Source organism: Tiliqua scincoides, chromosome 2 (genome assembly GCF_035046505.1).
Source record: "Tiliqua scincoides isolate rTilSci1 chromosome 2, rTilSci1.hap2, whole genome shotgun sequence".
NCBI lineage: Eukaryota > Metazoa > Chordata > Lepidosauria > Squamata > Scincidae > Tiliqua > Tiliqua scincoides.
The window spans coordinates 211994228-212016511 of record NC_089822.1 but is presented as its reverse complement, the minus strand read 5'-3'; the positions used below and the strand labels follow the sequence as shown (position 1 = coordinate 212016511).

At 42.3% G+C, this 22284-nt stretch overlaps 1 protein-coding gene across 1 annotated transcript in view; it reads right to left on the bottom strand.

Moving 5' to 3' along the window:
- Window positions 1–22284, bottom strand: part of SLC6A11 (solute carrier family 6 member 11) — a 143463-nt gene that overhangs the window by 86394 nt on the left and 34785 nt on the right. Inside the window, exon 5 of the mRNA XM_066613372.1 lies at window positions 20452–20584. Within this exon, the coding sequence (XP_066469469.1) occupies window positions 20452–20584 (133 nt within the window). The remainder of the gene's footprint in view (window positions 1–20451; window positions 20585–22284) is intronic.

The window sequence follows — 22284 nt, the reverse complement described above, 5'->3', positions numbered from 1 at the left end:
TCAGATAGGAGATAGGCGCAAGATAGGGCACCACAGTGGCTCAGCCAAAAGTAAGGGGAAACTCTTCCCCTTACCCCCAGGTAAGCCATTGCAGCCCCTATGGATCTCCTCAGACTTGCGCCACCTCCTGAGGTGGCACAAATTCAAGGAGAGCGGAGAAGCTCGAAGCCGCTCCGCACTGCTCAGGGAATGGGGCTAGTATCTAGCATAACAGCCAGATCCCAGCCCTGCCTTCTGCTCCCCACCCACCCGCCCCAGGACCTCCTTCTGCCTGCCCTCCCCCCACCCTGGAACACCTCTATCCTGTCTCCTTCCCAACCTTCACAGGCACTTGCATTGGCTGACCCATTTCCAGGTTTCTTGCTCCTCCATTGTCATCCCAGAATGCACTAGTATAGATGCTATACTGTATTCAGTCACTGGGTGGGGTGAACAATGGAACATACTGAAATGAAATTATTCCATTAGATTTCATTGTATAGTGTCTATACCAATGCATTCTGGGGTGACAATGAAGGAGCAGGAAACCCAGAAGTGGGTCTTTAAAGTTATTTTTCCACTGATTTGGTATCCACTATTTTTTTATCCACTGGGGATTCTGGAACAGCTGATAACAAGGCATAACCTGTGGATACTAGGTGGATAATGAGGTAGTGGATAAAGAGCACTGTGGATACCCCGTGGATAATGAGGTACAACCTATACTCATAATGTACATAATGTTTCATGTACTGCATGAAACACACATTGGTAAAACTGAAGGAAATGATTGGCCATTTCATTAATATACTCACTGATTCTCTGCATATGCTTCTGTATGTGTGCACACACAAACACACATCTTTTAAAATTTGGGACAAATAACACATTCCTAACTCTGCTCCATCTCAATTCACTTCTACAATTCTGATGAGAATACAAATGTATTGTCTGCTCATTTAAGCAGATTGCCAATAGCTATATTTAGCCCAGTGGTTCCCAAAATCCTGGCAGCAACACTTGCAACCCCCTCTGCAGCTCTCCCTGAGGTTTCAAAGTCTTGAAAAAAGGAAAAAACCCACTTCTGGTTTTCATCCCAAAACAGGAAGTGGATTTCTTTTCCTTTATTCAATATTTTGAAGCCTCAGGGAGGGTTGCAGAGGGGGTCGCAGGCTCCCCAGAGACCCATAGCAACCCCCAGGTAAGTTACAAAACCCCTTCCCTGCCTGGCAGCAGCACAATAATGGCAAACACGTTACTGTAGATTTCTGGGCCATTCAAGCCCTTTTCTAGTTCCCCCAGTGGGTCGCAACCCACCAGTTTGGGAACCACTGATTTAGCAGTTTCCTCTGGGACATAATTTTAAGTTAACTTCAAGATAAAGAACAAGAATTCTACACTTTCTAATCAGTAAGTTTTCTAATATTCAACGGCACAACAATTTTTCCAAAAACCAGTCTCATGTTTCAATATACAGAATTTTAGCTTACTTTAGAATTTCACATCATAGAGATGAACAAAACTAATAAAATGGCTTTCCTTTCAGACAGTACCACCCCACACAGTATCAGCTGTTATTTTTTCTAGATTGTTTATTAACAACAAATTATTTGTTGCAAATGGAACAAGATTGCATAACTGTACCTTCCCCAAAACTAATAACTCATAAGTGATTGCAAACAGTTTCTCTTCATGCAGGAAAGAAGCAAATGCCAAATTAGCAAGAAATATGACAATAATAATATCTTAAAGATATATGTGAAGGGTGGAGAAAACACCGTTGGTCCAATATCAGGGGTCAGAAAACAGAAAGGTGGCTCACAGAGCGAAAGGTTCATTTCCCAGATTTCATGGCTCCATTCACCAAGTCTAGATTTTAACCCGTTTCACCCTATACTCTGTAGAGCATATCAGGGAACTAAAAATAGAAATAAACTAACACCGGAGAAATACTAAAACTTAATAGGAGCAGGGATGTTACAGCTCCACTAAGAAATATACCTACCAGAAGTTCAATAGAACCCTAAGCCTGGACAATTGCGATCTAACTTCAGCAAAGCCCACTCCTATCTGAGTGTCAGGACAAAACAAGGGTATTTATAGCCAGGCTTTTCTGATCCAAGGAATCACAGCTAATCAGCTCCCTAACTGATCAGGTCCCACCCCTATGCATTTCATCACCCACCTGTTCCATCCACTTGTTGTTCAGTGGACTTGCTGTTTCACTCTGCTCTCTATTGAATTTTAAAATTCTGGTGCTTCTGAGCATGGCTGAGGATAAGGATCTCCTCTCTTGTATTCATGTTCTTATAATGTTTTTGAATTTCTATGGCCTCTCTATAGATCCATGTCTAGCAGTGCTGCTCTCTAACCCAGCACTTCTCAAAGTGGCAGGTTGCAACCCACCATAGGAAGCAAAAAGGGGCCATTCCCCCTTAAGGGGAGTAGCCCAGGAACAGGTGCCCTGATGACATCACAGCAATCATGGTGCCATGGAGACCCAGGGGTATGTAGACATGGGGGGGGCGTCCAGAAGTCTACTGACGAGTTCTGGAAGCTAGCAGTCCCCTCCATGAGCCTCTGCTCTTCAGCAGTGAAGAGCTCACTTCTGGTTTTCAATCGGGTATATCCCCCCTCCCAGTCCCTGCTCCCACCAAAACTTACCAGATGGCATGCTCAGCTACCACTGACCTATCAGCCTGCCCCTGCCATAGTGTGCTGCTGAGATGCTGGCAGGAGGGCCAATGTGTACTAGCAGCTTTCCTGCCACCCACTGGAGCAGGTAACTCAGTGGAAGAGGTGTCAAGAAGGTGGATTGCAGAGGGGGAGGTGAAACTGGGCAAGGAGGGGATCTAATGGATTGAAGAATTTGTGGAGAGGGGTGAAACCAGTGACAATGGGACACGTTGGATACAATTCCCCTTTCCAGCAGCTTCCCTGTCCGCTTTCTCTCCTTGGACCTGTACTAGCAAAACTGCTAGTGGAGGACTGAGGAGAACCATTGTAGAGCGGGAGGCTTACAGAGGTGTAAGGGAATTTAAAACTCCTTTCACCTCTGAAGCCTCCCAATCTACCGCCCCCCCCCCCCCGGATACAGTGCGTCTGTTTTTGGTGCAGTGGCACCAGGGGGAGGATAATGAGTCTAAGATTATGAACATCCAGTCTTATTATAATAAAAATATTTATAACCAGAAATAAGCATACTAGCTCAGGAGATGGTAACTGGGATTGCTTTCACTCTTCTCAGTTTTGGAATTTACTTTAAGTAGTTCACTTGCATAATAGACAAGGAGCCTTCCCTTAGGACAGCCATTTTCAATCACTGTGCCATGGCACACTGGTGTGCCATGAGTGTGCCACAGGAATTTGGGGGGAAGGTCATTTAATAGTAGGGCCAAGGGAGGATGTAAGCCCCCTACTGGCAGCATGGTATGCCTTGTCAATTGTCAAAAACCTGATGGTGCGCCATGATAATTTTAGTGCCTTTTCCGTATGCGGTGAGATGAAAAAGGTTGAAAATTGATGCCTTAGGGTACATATTGTAAAGATGAAAAGGGAACATAGCAATTTCCTCTCTCACCTGCCTCAAATCTGAGACTGAAAGAATTCTCAGTCCTGCTTTTTAAGAAGTTTCAGGACATGATACCTGAGATCAAAGCCAACCATGGAAACTGGAGGCATCATGCCCATTTTTGATAGTAGGCTATTCCATCCCACAGTTGCAGGATTTTCCTCAAGGGCCTCAATGCAACTGCCTGCAATAATGCACAGTAATGTATACAGGTGGAGTCTCATTATTCGCAAGGGTTCCATTCCCAGAACTCATGGGGCTGGCAAAAATTGCATTAAAACAAATCCATTTATCCCATTTGTCCCTTTGCTAGGCAATTTAAAAACAGCCTTGCTAACCCTTGTGATGTAAGACTGAGTCATTTGGCAGACAATCCATCAATCCATCTCTCGAGGCACTTAGAAAGGCTTCAAACAGAGAAAGAGACCCCTACCTTCACCAATGCAAAGTGATTATCTTTCTTTCATGTGCTTAGAGGGGAGGGAGGGGTCACTTGCCTTGGAGTGAAGCTGTTCTAAGTGCCTGGAGAGAGAATGATTGATGGATTGTCAGCCGGCTGCACTCTCTCACATTAACGAGCTATTGTTAAATGACTTCATTCCTTTAATTTAAAGGGCCCTTTTCATCGTGCTGAGATAAAACCTCAAAATCCATGGGTGAAAAATCCATGGATAATTAGGTTATACCTGTAGGTGAAAGCAGCCCACAGGCATTCCAGAGTTCCTGGTAGGGCCAGCCCAGAATTCTTTTAGCACAAAGTGGTAGGGGTAACCTTTCATTACGCTACCAAAGCTTGTGCGCTTGCTTGCAATGCCCAGCACCTCACTTTCTTGCAGCTGGATAATGGGGCTATGAGAAAAAGTGCCTGGGAAAGGATTATGCCTTCTGAAAACTGCAAGCTGAAGCTATCCAGTGGTGGAAACTACAGGTCCCGCATCTTCATCTATGGATTCGGGACCCATGGTTTTTAACTAACCGTGGGTTTTGAACTTGCGGTGGAGGCCATACCTGAAGATGTTCTCCAGCTGAATCCAGGAGCCTTTCTGAGACCTGCAGAGGCTGCACACAGCTCAGAAAGGCCTCTGGAGCTGCTACAAAGGCTCTTCCAGTTTTTCCTAAAAAATGGAACTACCCTCCTTGCAACTCTGAAGACCTTTCTGAGGCCCATAGAGGCCTCTGTGGGCCTCAGAACACCTCCAGACGGCAACCAGAGAGCATTTCTGGGCATGTCCAGAGGTCCTATGAACTAGACCCATGAATTTCATTATCCACAGGTTTTGGTATTCATCAGGGGTCTAGGAACGGATCCCTGTGGATACTGAAGTCTGATTGTAGTGCTTCACCAACAGGATGAAGGAACTCACAATGCCTTGCTGAAACCTTTTGGCCTTCAGTGACCTTACAGAAGCCTCTGTAACTCATTTGAAAAGAAAACAGGACCATGGGGTAGTGCTGAAAGGGGTAAAATTGGAGGGCTTTCCTGAGCCTCACAATGCCTTAAAAGGCATTAAAATGTCATTTCTCGTTTCCCGAGAGAAACTGGAAGTCACTATTTTTTTTGCCTCTGGGCTTCATTCTGAAGCCCACAGAAGCACACGGCCTGCAGATGTGGCTATGGGGCTATGAGAAAGTGCCTGGGAAAGGATTATGCCTTCTGAAAACTGCAAGCTGAAGCTATCCAGTGGTGGAAACTACAGGTCCCGCATCTTCATCTATGGATTCAGAGCACAGTTTCAGTCACCTTCAGTGGGTTTAAAGGCACCAAAACCACAGATTTGGTTATCAGCATTTTTCAGTATCTGCAGGAGGTCCTAGAATGGAGCCACCTGCAATCTAAAAATATTATTCTTAAAAAACTTCTCTTTAGGAATTCAGAAGCATGAAACCAGCCAGACAGTGGTAGTGAATGATAACAATGATCTGCAAGAGAGCGAATGAGGGGAAGGAAAGAGGGGGAGGGAGAAGGAGATTAGGCTTCCCCTACTCTCTATTTAGCCACTACCAGAACTACAAACTTGGCACACTTGTAATGCATGCCTGTATTCAGAACTGGCCTCATTCCCTCCCCTTCCTCTTCCCCCTCCCAGTTCTTCCCTGCATAGAAGTGGGCCATACTCCAAAAAGAAGAAGGATGAGGATGAGAGAGAGGTAGGGAATGGGCCCAGCTCTGAATACAGGCATGCATTCTGAGTGTGCCAAATTTGCATTCTAAACCAGATAATGCTTGCCAACATTATTAATGACGATAGAGATTATCTAGGGACCAGCCAACACATTATAGGGGCAAACGTGAGCCATAAACATGTTTGTTAGTAAATGTGAATGCAAGGTCATGTGGGGGACATTTGTAGGGTTGGATCAGCGGTGAAGAAGTTTTTGAAACCTTCCCATACTAAGCAATTCCTTCATGCAAATGAATCCCAGCCAAATTTCCCTGAAGCAACCTTTCCTCAAAGTTCAGATGCAGAAGGAAAAGGAAGGAAAATCCAAGGGGTGTATTTGTAATGGAGAACTACATGGGGGAAGAAGAATTAAGCATTCTTCCTACCTGCTGATTTTCTGGTGAAAACCCCTCCCATTAATAGAAGGGATGAAGAGATTTATCCAATCCCACACCATTATTATTCCATAGTTCAATTATGCTTCAAGTTCCTCTACACTAGTCTTTTAGCATGAAAGGAGCAAACGTTGACAAAAGATTTTGTGCTATACAAAAAAAAATTCCATTGGGACTCATAAATATTTAAATATTTAAACTGGCTTCCTCCATTTAAGTCTTTTATTTACCTTTTGTTGCCTTTCCATGGAATTGTCCCAATACAAGCCAATAAGTAAAATAGCAAATTCTCTAATTAAATATCACAATTGCTAGCAAAATGCTTTAAAAATTTTAATTTTGTTCTACCTACAGTACATTTCTGCAATGTTAAAAATATCACAATCAACACTAACAAAAACTCTTAAGAATTACCTTTTTGTTTCATTATAACCACTTTTTATGTAAAGAATCCACAATATAGTTTTGATATTATATATGGAAATTTTAATAACATACACAAAGAATTACAATCCTATGAGGTTGTATGTATAAAATAGAGTGAAAATGTCTAAAGTACCAACATTGAATAATGACTATAGTTTTGCATACAAGTAGAATCATTTCATTTCATCTGTTTATTCTTTTACGTATACTTATCACGACTAGTAGTATTATTACTACCAACCAAGTTACAGCAATATTTCCTAAAACAATATTATCTAAAATAAAATGGCCAAGGGGAGGGGAAATCAAAAGTCCTGAGCAATGAATGGAACTATTCCTTACAGCAGTGATTTTCAACCTTTTTCGTCTCATGGCACACTAACAAGGTACTAAAATTGTCAAGGCACACCACCAGTTTTTTTTACAATTGACAAGGCACATCGTGCTGTTAGTAGGGAGCTCACATCCCCATTGGCCCTATTAACAAATGACCCTTCCCCCAAACTCTCACGGCACACCTGCGGACCATTCGCGGCACACCAGTATGCCATAGGACAGTGGTTGAAAATGGCTGCCTTACAGTAACGAAGTGAAAACACTGAAATGAGACTGGAATTCGTATGGTGCTAATTTTTAGGACAAAGTTGCATATTTTTTTTCATTAGACTTGAGAACTAATTTAGTGAACTGCCAATTAAAGACAAATATCTCTTACAGAAAATCAACAGGGGGGAAATCATTTAAATAGTTTTTTTTTCGTATTATTCCAATTCAGCTCTGATTGCAATTGCTTGAAAAGCACATTTTAGTACTGCATCAAGATTTCCATAACTAGCAGCTCAGAGATGTCCTTAAATGCTCAACATTATGTTAAGGGCCGAAAAAAATTATTTTCAGTGTTTTAAAACTTTAGACAGAGGAAGCTGGAGAGCCTAAACTCTGCATGCATCTCATGAATGTTCCACTTACTTTCAATGAATACAGAGATCAATCTTGGACTGCATGTTAAAGCCTCACTAAGAAGGACTATTCTCAGCTATTAGTTCAAGCTGAAACAAAAGACACTTCAGGAGATACAATCATTGCTGCCTAGTTCCTTTTCCTGAGGCCTTACAATGGCCCTCAGTTCCTTTCTTTTTTCGCACATCTTTCTCTTTTAATTTCTTCTGCTGTCCCTTTACACTTTCTTTATGCCTCATTGAATCCATTAGAGTCTTTATATAGTCTGCTATTGAAAAAAATAAATTTTCTGTGTGGAACTACTGACTGAGTCTTAACTGTTGGCAACCACAGCTTAACTCCTTCAGATGGAAGTCCTGTAGAATTTGAAGGCAAAAGGTATGCAGACACTATTTGTGTACTTTATGGGTTTGTCAAGATGTTACATCTGCTCAATTTCCTCACTGCTTGGTAGTTTTCTTTCCTTCTGCTCTCCACTAAACAGACAAAAATTAATTGGTGAGAAGTAACGAGCAACACTGTGGCCCCAGCTGTGGTGACAAGCTGCCATTTTCTCCATCTTATTCCCAGGGTTCCAACTGAGTTTATTGTGCTATTGCCATTTCTGAGATTTTGATCAAAGGAAAAATACATCACTGGCAGACTTCACTATCCCTAAATACTACCAATGGATTTTGGTTCATATGAATTCATGGTAAGAAATATGGCAGAAATCCCTAATGTTTTTGGTCAAATACTGGCATCTAGATCATCCAAGTACCAAGAAATGAGCGAGAATATAGCACAATTAAACATAATATAGATAGAACAATTGAAGTCCCAATCCTATCCAATGTTCCAGTACCAGTGCAGCTGCAATGCAGTCTCAAGGGAAGGAAACAAATGTTTCCTTCCCTTGAGGAGGCCTCTGTGACTGCTACCACACCCCCACCACAGGATGCAGTGCACAGCCTATTGGCACAGCTGCACCAGCACTGGAAAATGGGATAGGATTGGGCCCTAAGTTAACTGACTGGCTTTGTAGTTCAAATAGTTTTGCAGCAATCAACAAGAATGTCAGTGATTAAATACTACAGCATGATTGTGCCTACAAAGTTGCTGGTTTGGAAATCTGTTGTGCTGAACAAGGGCATAGATAACTGTACTGATATTAGATTTCACAAGGAAAGTCCACAGTTGACAAACCAGCTGAAATTGCTAAAAAGTACTCACACAAGGAACCATGGATCAAGGAACACTTCCAGTTAGAGAATTTGAATATTCGGGGAAGTGCAGGCTCACTCTGAACAGGCTGAACACTCAACAGCAGCAACTTCAGCTTATCTGGATTAATTTTCAGCTTGTTCTCCCCCTCTCCCACAATAGTTCAATGTAATATAGAACTATACTACACTGAATACCAGGGATGGAAACAGAGTCTGGCAGCAGCCCCATTTTTTCTGCAGCGGGGGAGACTCAACTCAAGTCCTTAAATGACTCTAAAGGGTAACTCGGCGACTTGGAAAGTGCCCCTGTTATAGCTCATTTTCAAGTTGAGTTGCGGGGGGCTCTAACTCTAGACTCGATTTGAGTCAATCCCTGCTAGATTTTCCTATTCCTGAATACCATTCCACTGCCTTCCTAGGGTTCAAAGAAAACATTAAACAGAGCTGCATGTTGTCAACATATGGATAGCACTGCAGTCCAAATCTACTGACAACTTTACAAGCCATTTCATAAATATGTTTAAAAGTATAGGGGTCAAGTTGGAACCCTGCAGAACCACTGCAGAATCCCACAGGCTAAAGAGCACAGCAGAAGTCTCCTGGCATCACTTTCTGAGCCCTACCTTCCAGAAATAAACAGAGTCTTTTATATACTGTCACCCACCTTCATCCCTGACAGGAGACTAAAAAGGATAGCATATCAGTGGTCCTCAAACTGCAGGTCTGTGGCCCAACGGTGGGTCATGATCCCATTTTGATTGGTTGCTAAACTGACAGGGTGGATTAAGCTATGTGCATCAAGTGTTAAACAACCTGCTACTGTGGGGGAAGCACTGCTACCCAATCACCACTATAGCCATAAAGTCTTGACTGGCTGGTAAAGTGAAATATTTTTTGAGTGGGCCCTTATGCTAAAATGTTTGAGAATTATGGGATAGTTGAAAGTATCAAAAGCCACTGTGAGACCCAGGCTAACACTTCACCAATTAGTGTCCAATGTAAGCTGCCCAACAGGGTCCTGAACCCAGGTCAAAAGTAATCAGTCATATCCTGGAGCTGGGATGCTACTATATACCTTGCTCCAAAACTGAACATTCACTACAGAATCATAGTTGCTAAAATCAGAGAGACCAAATGATAACTTACTTAGTTATGCTCATACCACTTCTTTGTTAAAACAGATGGTATAACACCCTATTTAAGCTAAAAATTAATCACCTCTGTCACCCAAACACTAAGATGTAGTTGTGCCATTCAATAAGCCAAAATAGGTAGGCTGAGTTCAAAAGGGGTTGGTCAAACAGTTTCAAGTACAGGCATGCATTGCTTAACAACCTTCCGCTTAATGATGGACCACATATACGATGGTCAGAGCACAACAAAGAGGCTCTCAATGAGGCAGTCAGGTCTCACATAGCCTGCAGCAGAGTGACTGTTTACACAAAAGAAGAGGCTCTTAATGCAAAGAAGAGGCAATCTATCTCTAGTAGCCTTTCTGGCAGGCAGTGTCTGTTTACACAACAAAAGCACTAGACTGGGCTGAATGTTCACTTAACAACCTAATTGCATAACAACAGGGATTGGACAACACATCTCCATCATTAAGTGACACACACCTGTATTTTGTACAGATTCTCAGATTGAACAAGCTGAAAGGTATCAAAACTTTACAAAGGAAGATGTAGTTTAGAGCACTTGTTTAGATGTTAATCTTTAGAGCACTGGACTCTAAGTCAGAATGGATGCAAGAGATTTTAGCAGCAAAACGTCTAGTCAGTGAATTGGTCACAACACCAATCCAGGTTACCCTGACACTGTGGAAAAAAAAGGGAGACAGAAAGCTCAATACAGGCATCTTAGTACAAATTTATGTAATACATAGATGTGTAGTAGTAGTAATACTATAAATCTGTGTATAAATCCATAGTAGTACAAATCTATAGTAAGACCACACCTGCAGTACTGCGTCCAGTTCTGGTCGCCACATCTCAAAAAGAACATAGTAGAAATGGAAAAGGTACAAAAGAGAATGACTAAGATGATTACTGGGCTGGGGCACCTTCCTTATGAGGAAAGGCTACGGTGTTTGGGCCTCTTCAGCCTAGAAAAAAGGCGCCTGAGGGGGGACACATGATTGAGACATACAAAATTATGCAAGGATAAAGTGGATAAAGAGATGATCTTTACAATCTCACACAACACCAGAACCAGGAGACATTCACTAAAATTGAGTGTTGGGAGGGTTAGGACAGTCAAAAGAAAATATTTCTTTACTCAACGTGTGGTCGGTCTGTGGAACTCCTTGCCACAGGATGTGGTGACGGCATCTGGCCTGGATGCCTTTAAAAGGGGATTGGATAAATTTCTGGAGGAAAAATTCTTTACAGGTTACAAGACATGATGTGTATGTGCAACCTCCTGATTTTAGAAGTGGGCTATGTCAAAATGCAAGTGCAAGGGAGGGCACCAGGATGCATCTTGTTATCTGGTATGCTCCCTGGTGCATTTGGTGGGCCGCCGTGAGATACAGGAAGCTGGACTAGATGGGCCTATGGCCTGATCCAGCGGGGCTGTTCTTATGTTCTTATCTTCCTTCAGGTTTATTCTGAAAGCACTATCAAAAAGTTGGATTTGGATCTTCTACTTACTGCAGCAATCTACTTCTGCTGGCTCATGACTGTATAGCATCTTGTTTTTAGGCATGTAAGAAGTAGTAGTAGTAGCAGCAGCAATTATTATGTTGATGATGATGCTCAAAAAAGGATGAGTGACTAGCAGCCCAATCCTAACCAACTTCCCATCGCTAATGCAGCAGTGCCAACAGGGTATGCACTGTATTCTTGGGGGGGGGGGGAGTCATGGAAGTTTTCTCAAGAGAAGGAATATTTGTTCCCTTATCTCAGAGCTGCACTACAGCTGAATCTTCTGAAAAGCTGGTTAGGGCTGGGCTTTTAAATGACATTGTAAAAATAACTGTGACCCCTTATAAGTCTTTGGATCAAATATGCATCCATGTTTGTATCCAAACAAATAGGTAGCAAATTCTTTAGTTTTTCATGGCTTCTATTCAAGTATTTTGCACATATCAACCTGTGACAGGTAACTGGCAGAATAAAGCTCTAAGGAACCATGCTAAAATCAGGAGCTGAATATAATTGCATCAAATTAACATCTCATTTAGTAAAATGTAAAACATGAAGTCATTATAATTAGAAAATAAAACCATGAATGTTTCATGAACGTATCTTTGAAATAGTCAAAACCACTAAAAATGTGGGTTCTGTTTCAGTTCAGGTTCATCAGTGTTTTTAAACTCTCATTCAGTTCCAGTTCAGACCTTTTTCACCAATAATGATCTAGTGGATCATGATGGCTAAGAAGCTTAGCTATGAATCAGGACTTTCCTAGGTCAAATATTTTCTCTGTCATGAACTTACATGGTGGTCTCAGGCAAGCTGTTCCCCTTTGGACCTAGCACCTCAAATGAAATAGCAGGATAATGGTACCTTACTTGGTAAGGCTGTCCTTACAACAATCATTGCGGTAAGGATTCCATCATGATAATACATGCAAGTGCTTTGCACACTCAGGAAGTACATCACAAATGGTAAATATCAGTGTTGTCACAGCCCACCAGATGTTTAGACTGCGGTTTTTGGGTTCTCATCAGATGGAATTCTCCTTAAGAGTTAATAAATGGTGAGATATTGCTGTACAATGTTTAATGTCCCTAGTAGTGTAGCTTGTTTCAGTTATCTGTTATCTTTCCTATACCTACATTGGTCAGATATTTCCTGAAGGCCTTGGGGATTGCACCTAATTCATCAGTGACTGTAGGGGTGGTAGTTTCTTTCTTCAAAGGCACTACACTTCAGTTTTCAGGTTTTTATATTTTGTGATCTTTTTTCAATTGTTTCTCCTTGATTTGATTAACTCCTGGAATGGCTACATCAATAAGCATCACTTGTTTCTTCTCAACCAGTTATATTTGGCCCACAGTTTGAGAAACTCTGCCATAGGAAACAATAGAGAAGGGAAAATTGCAACTCTTGTCACCCTGTGCCTTGCCCACTACCCCAAAATGTAGCATAAGATACTGACTAAATTTGACAGCCAGTCACAACATACCAACCGCAGTATATATGCCCTGACCAAGGAGATTACAGCTCAGACAGTAAGATGCCTGGCTGTATCTCTCTAGTCTCCCAAAAAGGAACTTTGATTATGGGAACCATGATGAAAGGGCACTTGATGTACAAAGGGAGCACTCTATAAATAACTGCTTGTCCCTCCCAACATGTATAGCAAGATATTTTATTAAACATCTATCTTCTAAGAATTCTTATTGCAGACAGTCTGCCCCAAGAGGACTCCACACGAAAACACCCAACAGGAAACTACCTCACCACCCCAACAGGGGAATCAAGCACAATGTTGTTGACATCCTTCAGTCTCGGAAGACTATAGTGTCACGCTCTGAATGGTGCTTCTGGAACAGTGTCCTCTCCAGTGCACGAAGCCTAGGTAAAGTAAATATGGAGGATAGACTTTTCCCATACAGCAAATCCCCCCTCTCCATGTCGCTGAAATGGTCCAATGGAAAGGCAGAAGCCAGTATGGTTGGTTCCAGTGACGTCGCAGGAGTTGCCAGAACGTGACTGTGTTCAGCCATGAACTGCCTCAGGTACTCCGGCTCCGGATTTTGCCTCGAGGTTGACTCCTGAAGCCTTTTCCATAACTGGATGTAGCCACAAGGCAGTGGAGGTTTGGGATCAGAATTTTCCTTCTCTTAGATGAGCTGCCTTTCCAGGCTAACGAGTACCATCTACCCGGTTCAAGCACAATGCACCCCACATAAGTTAGCAAAGAGGGGGGAAGGAATGTTTGTCACCACACATTGATGATGCATTTCTGCTTCATGTCTCTACCCCACAATTCTGATTTTTCAGGATTATCAAATGTGTTTCTGCTATAAACCTTTTTGCCTAACCATCTTTTTCTTTTGCAATAGCTAAGAGCAGGGAGTGTCTACTTTCTCTTAATGAATGCACAGACGATCCATTGGCACTGCTGGCCAAACACACATCTGAATCCCTGTTGTTTGTCAGGATTGCATCATTGCCACAGGGAGCTGAACATTGGTCCTCCACAAAGTTACACTGCACCCTCCCCCTAAGAGAAGGAAAGGAAATCTCTTAAGCCCCCAAGTCTCCTTCCCTAACAAGGCAACACAGTGCATGCACACTTGGTGGCAATAGTTTCCCATGCAACACTGAGTATGCATCTCAAGAGAGAACTGGTGTGACTGATGCTTTTGATAATTCCTTATTACTCCCCCTGTGATACTCCTTGCTCCCTGCAGGCAGCTGTCCCACAGATGAAGACATGGTACAGACCCCAAGGGAAGCCTGTAGTCTCAGTGACCAACAGGAGCCCAGCTGCTGCTCAAGGATGATACCTGTGGCTTTGCAAACTCCATAGTGAGCCAAAAGGTGCAGTAAGACCTCACAAATACTTTACTTGGCATGTGACACAGGCATGTACCAACAGCAGCAGCCCACCTATATAGCCACTCGCATACACCCATACCCTTTGCTTTCCTTAACCTGAGGAGACTTTCTGCCTGCTTGAATCCACTGCTAGATAAAGGGTGGGCCCGGTGGCCCAGCTGCACATGTTGGATATGATTGGGCTGCCCGAGAAGCAGGGATGGGAAAATCCAGAAGGGCTTGACTCAAGTCGAGTAGCCAAGTCACCCCCCCATGACTCAACTGAGAAAATGAGTCAAAATGGGGGCACTTTCCAAGTCGCCAAGTCACCCTTCACGACTCAATAGGAATCGAGTTGAATCGCCCTCCCTTTAAAAAGCCCACCGCGGCTCCCCAGAGGGAAATGGGGCTGCTGCCAGGTGGTGTGTGCACTTCAGGGTTCCCTTTTAACTCTCCACCAACGTCTCCGCCCACCCCAATGCCCAGCAGCAGTGCAGAACACACCTACCTCTTCCCTTCCCTTGTGCATTCCCACCCCCGCCTCAACAAAGGAAACCCCCTTCATTCCATGGGCATGGCAGGGCAAGGGTGCATCCCAGCTCAGCCAGGCAGGAGATCATGGGGCAGGGGCAGCGCGAGCTAAGAGAGTGAATGAGGAAAAGTCTGCAGTGGCTCAGCAAAGGAAAAAGGGGCTGTGCTGGGCTGTAGGCAAGTCTCAGCATTCCCTTTAACATTCCCCCCCCCCGCTGTGCCCCCCTCCACCCCACATGTCAGGCAGCAGTGCAGAATGTGCCCACCACTTCTGCAACAGAACATGCAGCTGGAAAACCAGCAGGAGGATGAAAGGAAAATTCTGCCAAGAGAGGCTTGGACAAAAGTGTGAATGAAACAAGTCAGAAGAAGAGTGAAAAATGGCTACTCCTGCCCCCCTTGCCCCTCCCTCTCCCAGAGACACGTCCCTCAGCCAATGGATGTAGCGGAGGACCAGTGGAGGCGCCTCGCTCTCTAGGTTCTTTGCAAAACCCAGGTAAAATGGTAAAATTTTGCTGAAACTGCAGTAGGTGCAGCATCACGATACCCAGCCAATTCTTTGAAGCGCAAACAAAAAAGGTAACCCTTTTGCTTCACCCCCCCCCGCCCATCTTTGAACATAGTGTACCCTTCTAGCTGCTGGTGCTGGAGCTCACACACGCCAAAAACTGCCTCCTGGATGAATGCAAGAGGTTTTTCTTGCGAGAAGAGGGTCAGCTGGCGTGTGACTCGAGTCATCAGAGTAGAATGCAAGTCACAAGTCAGGGGGCACTGTCTCTAGTGTTTTTCAGTCTTCCACGCATTCAACTCGTGAGTCAACGAGTCCGTAAAAATCACACATTTTCGCAACTTAATCCCTGCAGAGCAGAATAGCAAAAACTGTAAAAACTGAGCCAAAAAGAAATAAAAGAAATAGTAACATAAGTTTAGTGAGAACTAGTGAAAAATTAGTGAGAAATTGGGGCTCCTTAAAAAAAACACCTTAAAAAAAATCACTGCTCTTTAATAGGATGAGCGTTGCAAGAGGTGAACTCTATGGTCCACACTTAACTTATATCCTACTCTGTTCATCTTAACTTGCAGAGCAGTTGAACTTGGCTTGCATTCTAATTTTCTGTTAGAAGATCAAAATGCAAGTTCACTTTACCTGCCAGTTAAGATTAGCAGGATAAGATGAGTAAGATGTAAATGTACGTGTAATTCGTATTGATTTGATTTTCTCTGTAAACTGTTTTGTGAACTTTTTTGTTGAAAAGCAGTATATCACTATTAATATTAAAATTAATAATACACCAGGCCCTACAGATAGACCACATCTACAATACATTTATTGTGGTAATTATTATTAATATTATTTCTCTAACCCTCTCTCTGACCCAGATTTTCTTCAATTTTTAAAATTTTGCATCAAACACACAAAATCGGAAGCAAAACTATACACTACAAATGACAGCTAGAAAGATGTATTTAAATCAGGTTTCCAGAATACTCCATTGCAAATTCTTTGACAAGTATGAAGAATGTTATAGTGTTCATTCAGATGCAGCATGTTACTTCAGTGTTGCTACTTTAAGGTGTGTAACATCGGCTATAACTAAACAGTATCGCCATGCAAAAATGAAGCAGCTTACTATTTGTCCACAGTACCTTACAATCTCTAGAATAGAGGAGTACCACCTCTATTCACCTGGGATTTTCAGTCCCAGCACTCTATGGAAAAACTGAAACCCAGACATTTGAACGATAGGTTTCTGCAACAATTCAACGATTTTTAGCAGATTCCAACATGCTCACAGCCACATGTGGAGCAGCCAAGAAACACCGAGGAATAGTTCCTATGATTCCCAGATGTGTTATCCAATACCACGCATGTGCACAGCAGCACCTAGGGACACTGGCGTTCCTGGGGGTGGGAGGAAATGCTAAGTTTCTTCAGGCCGCTTATGTAAAGTGGGTACTCTTCCTCGCCTTCAGAGCCAGTTTTAGCTGGCAACTACCTTGGAAACTACATTTCTAATGGTTCCTATTGGCCTACAAGCTGAAGTGCATGCTCTAAGCCCAGTGGTATTCAAACTGGGGCATCACAATGTTCCAGCCTGAAGGCCCTGGCCTCTGCCCCCTTGAGGGGCAGCCCCTCAGGGGGCTGCAGGGACTGGGATGTACTCACCAGTCCCTGCAGCAGCCTTCCCAGGGCGCAGGGAGCACTTGTATCTGCCAGGCTCCCCAACTTTCCAAAAGTGAAAGTGGAGCGATCGCACTCCATTTCTGGTTTTGCGGAGGTGGAGCGTGATTACTCCACTTTCACTGGAAAGCTGGGCAGCCCTGCATATGCTCACGCAGGGCTCCCCACACCCTGGGAAGGCTGCTGCAGGGACTGGTGAGTACGTACATCTCAGTCCCTGCAGCCCCCCTTAGTGATGAGATCCTGGGGATCGCATTGCTGCCTCCCCTCCCCTGCAAGGACTTACTATGGTTTCCAAACTCCCAGAGAGTTCGATAACCGCAGTCCAAGCCTATCAAACATTACATCGTAAGCCTTCCTCACTGCTTCCATCACATTCAGTTAAGGGTGCAAAAGAGAAAGAAGCAGTAGTAAAAGTACCAGAGGGCAGGAGACCTAAACAGATACTTTTAAGGCCATGCTCAGATGTTAGCAGGATCTAAGTCTGATCAAAAATGAATCTGGGGGATGTGACACGTAATACCTGTTATCTGAATCTCCTCATTTCAGCATTATACCATCGTTAGGACAATTTGAAAAGTTAAACCACTTAAGGGCCCCCAAATGCTGATTTTAAAATGCTATATTAAAGGCATTAAAGAGGATTGATAAGGACACCAGCATAGGAAAAGATGTAAGAACAAAATGAAGTTCATGTTGGCCTGCATTATACACAAGGGTTATGTTCCATGGTTGGAGCATGAAGTCAAAATTGCATATACATTACTCAAATTGTCTTGAAAACCTCTGAGGTCCAGAACATGTGTACAAGGTACTGTCTCTTTAAGAATAAGAAGACACTAAGGGATTAATTGATTGATTTTCCAGTCTCAGGCTCCCTCCAGGGCATGTATTTAGTAAGTAGAATGGTGGGCAAAACTGCCTGCAGTATCTAAACTGCTGGATTTTTGTTCTTTTTGGTTTGCCAACTGCCAAAGCTAAATTTCTGCAAGTCTATTGTGCACAAGATGCAGGTTGACACAACTTGCATAAAAACAACATAGAGTAGTATTAAATCAATTAAATGAAAAGGCAGTACAGTATCTGCAGATGCGAGGGCAACTGGAAGCCGGTCACGCTTGGGAGGTGCTCCGAGGCTAGGGGTTGCCTGTGGTTTATTCCACGGACCTTCCAGCCACTTCTGGTTCACAGATGAAAATTCCAGTTGCATCCAGGACTGGAGGCCAGGGAAAGCCTCTGGAGTGGGCCAAGGGTCTCCCTGAGCCTCATAACACCTCCCAGACGTGACTAGAAGTTGCTTCTGTAAACCAGATGTGGCTTCCTGTTGCATCAGAGAGACATTCTGAGGAGGTGGTGAAGCCTGTGGAGTGAGCCATGAGTCCAGTGCGGCTGGTTCACAACCTTTTTTCAACAATCTCCACTAGTTGAAACTTCTGAGTGCTCTTTAAATGCAGCTCCACATACAGCAAAATACTACTGAAATTCTGTGAATAGAGAGTACTGTATTTTGACAATTCCACAGCAAACCACACACACACCTATTGCTGTCAACTCATATTTTTAACAGCCTTAAGAATCTCTATGATTCCTAGCTTCACCCTATATATATTTATTAAGACAATGTTGAAAACACTCTTCCATCCTTCTCATTCATTGGGAGAACTCCTTTTAGCAGAAAAGTTAAGCAGTTTGGCATGAAGCTAGGTTTGAATGCAACTCTATTATCTTAAAATGGGTCAGTTTCACTTTGATCCTTTTTCAGCCTGAAACTGCATTTTAGAAAAGAGAAGGGGGAGAAAAAGAAATAACATAGCCTGGTGTATGTAGAAGAAAATAATAGAAAGCAAAGACACAACACCTCCTGCCTATAGGTTATTCAAGCCTACTCCCTGACTCTATAGTGGTTCCCAACCACAGCTTCTACCATATTTTTTCAAATCATTTAAAATTATGCTTATTATACATTTCCACTTTATCCCTCTGACAGCCCAATCCTATGCTTTTCTCCGTCAGAGCATGAAGCCACACCAAAACAGGCTGGGCTGCATGCTATGGTGGTGGGTGGTCTATCTGGAGGGAAATGGAAAATTATATTCCCTTAACCCTTGTTAACCCCCTCAGTAACCAATTGGTCTCCTCAGACCTGCGCTAGCTCTTTTGCTGATGTGAGTTCAAGTGAGTGGTGAGAGTAAGTTAAGCCAGAGGGGAGGTCTGTGCCACCCCATCGACACTGCAGTAGGAGCCCCGGCCTTCAGCAGAGACCAAGTCAGTGCAGAGTGGCGCAGGGTGTGGGGAGGGTAGTGGGAGAGTCTGAGAAAAATATACAATTATTTATACAAATAAATATGGAATAATTTTTGCAATATATTTATATTTTTATAAATATTTTTTCTATTACTACTACCTCAAATTTAAATAGTGGCAACATGATTTATTAATGTGCTAGCCATAAACTTTAAACATGGATTGGAACTAAAAATGTCATTGCATGAGCGGAAAGCACTTCTGCTTGTGCAAGGCTGGCTTTCCCATTTTTGCTGACATTTCTTGAAAAGTTGCTCATGATGGTTGATAGACGCTTAAGAATACCATGATTGTGACATGGAGGGCCACATAGAGGGGAAATTGGTAAAAATCAAGAAGCTTGCTTTGAATGAGTGGAAGTGCTTTCTGCTAAGGCAACTTGCTATTGGATCCAAGCCATTGTAAATTTGAATTTAAAACAGAAGCGCTACATTGTCTAGTAGGAACCCTAGAATTTGACAAGGAAGAATCATTACTGTGCCTGAAAGACCATTGTATTCATATGTACACTCATCAAGATGGGGCAATGGTTTCTTTTCTCTGTGACAATAATTTATTGAACAAAAAAAACATGGAGTATGTTTTACTATCTTGAAGTATGCAGTCATATGACATTATAAGGAACAGAAAAGCTATTTATATAGATATAAATACTGCCATTATTTTCAGAAATAATAATACACCATGGACTGTCCACAACCCTTTAGATGTCAAGGTCTTCTTTGAAAATGATGGACAAACATCATCATTTTCAGAAAATAATTTCGTTGCACATAAAAATGTGCAAGGACATATTATACAATTTCAACTTGGAAAACACTTTCTTATAGGGAATTTACATGAAACATTCATTCAGACTATGAGTACATCATTTGGGAAGGTGCTATATGTTGCAGCTTCTCAGTACACAGAATAATCACACATTATGATCCATATAGTTTCATGTTAATTTTTTGGAATGCCTCCTACACCAGTTCAAAAACTTCAAATGGTGACCACCAAGGTACAGATAATATTAAACCAGAAAACTGTCTGAGCTTCAAAGGAATCTTTGAGAAAAGAAAACTTAACTTGATAGGACAGGCAAGCCATGAATGTATGCATGAGAGAGAAAGCTAGAGAGCGAGCGAGCAAATACTTGGATGTTAAGGGCACAGTCATATATATATATCCTAAGTAACATGAGTTTTAATATACAGTGACGAGGTACTCTCGCCTTACATAATACAGAGAGTCATCACTTTTACCTTGCCAGTTGACTTTGTTCCTTTCCAAATGCAGAAATAGCAGATAGTCCAGGCAGCCAGAAGACATAATGCCAGCTCCCAGCGGAGATTTCCAATGTGTTCAATTCCATCTGATATGGCCAAAACCCTGCGTCTACAAAAAATATAGCCATGAATTACTAGAAACCTACTGAAAAAAGGCATTCAGTAACTGTGAGAAGTTTCAATATGTCTTGCTAGACATAAAAAAGTCTAAAGTAGAAAAGTGCTAAAGTCTGTCTTGCTGCTAAGTAAAACATTAATAATTATTTCTACCATTCATTATGTGTCCAAGTTAGAATTATGATAACAAGAATTTAAAATAAGACAGTTCTTAAAGAGTCCATCGATTTATATATAATCGCTTTACTATAACATAAAAAGATGAAATCGTCACATAGTTGGAGCAATCAGGAGCAGCCCATGGCCAATTTAATATGTAAAGCATACTCAGCAAACCCAAGATAATTTGATGGTGGTAAAATTAATAACATGTAACTCAAACTCTGTGATTAACTTGGGACATTTGTCATATGATTACCCCACATATAATAAATGCAGAAAAAACCCCAGGGTAGTTGAACACTAGGCTTATATGAAACAATAAGAGGCTTTGTGAGTCAGGAAAAATGTCTATTAAATCCAGGATCCTACTTCTCACAGTGGCAGTCAGATGCTTGTAGGCAGTGCTTTTTTTGTTAAAAAAAAAAAAAAAAAGGTACAGGAACTCACAACTTGTTAATCTTTTATTTATTTTTAAACCATTTTTTATTGGAGAAATAAGTAATAAGATACAACTAGACAATACGTGATTAACACATACAGAGAGGATAACAAAAAGGCATTCAACACTATTGAGACATATCTATGTAATATTACAAATCATGTTTCCACCAAAACATGGAAGCTTTGAAACATGGAACATTCCATTTCAAATGTTCTGATTTCCAAGAGATGTACCGTAAATCACACAGCTGCATAGCTGTGCCACTGGCCACCACAAAGGATTCCTGTACCCCATTGTTCTTCCACTGTGCGCACTTGTGTTGTGCAAAGCACTGCAGATAACAAACCAATTGGATCAGAAGCTGAATGGAAAGGCAAAGTGGGTGTTAGGAGGACATGAATGGATCTTAACTGGACATATCAGGGAGGCAGGTTCTAGTCTAGCTTGGTCTTGTATGCACAGGGAGTGTGAGAGAATTCAAACTCATAATTCTCAACCTGCAGTCTGGATACAATTAATCAACAAGTATGTTATGTGACCCTCCTAACTCTGTAGCTTGATTCTGAATTCAGTGCAACTTTGTAAGTTGCTTGAAGTGTTCATAAGCAATTCCAGATCTAGGGACTAGATGCTTAAAAAAAATTCCAAGTTGACAGCAGTTTAGAAAAAATTTTGTGGACCTGCCTGTCGGTGACAATGCTGGTGGAGAAGATGGTGGGATGTACAGTGCAGATTACTAGTGAGTCCGGTTCTATTCAATTGAACAGTGCTTTGCACAACACAATTGAAGGCAATTCTGTGCCTTTTAATGTAGGTTTCTAAGGAAGAATCTGATCTATATGCAAGCAAGAGTCACTTGTGAAAACAATTTCATCTATAAGAGCCCCATACCAGTCTGGAATGTACTTAAAGATGCTTAAAGGTCATTGCTTTTGTATATGAATGTGAGGCTAGAGATGTTACAAAATAACTCACATCAGATCTGTTATTCTTTTAGCTGTCCTGGTGGGACCCCTAGTGTACACAGAGCAGCTTTAAGGGATTTGGGCAACAACATACTCCTCCTCCCCACTTTTCTATCCAAGATA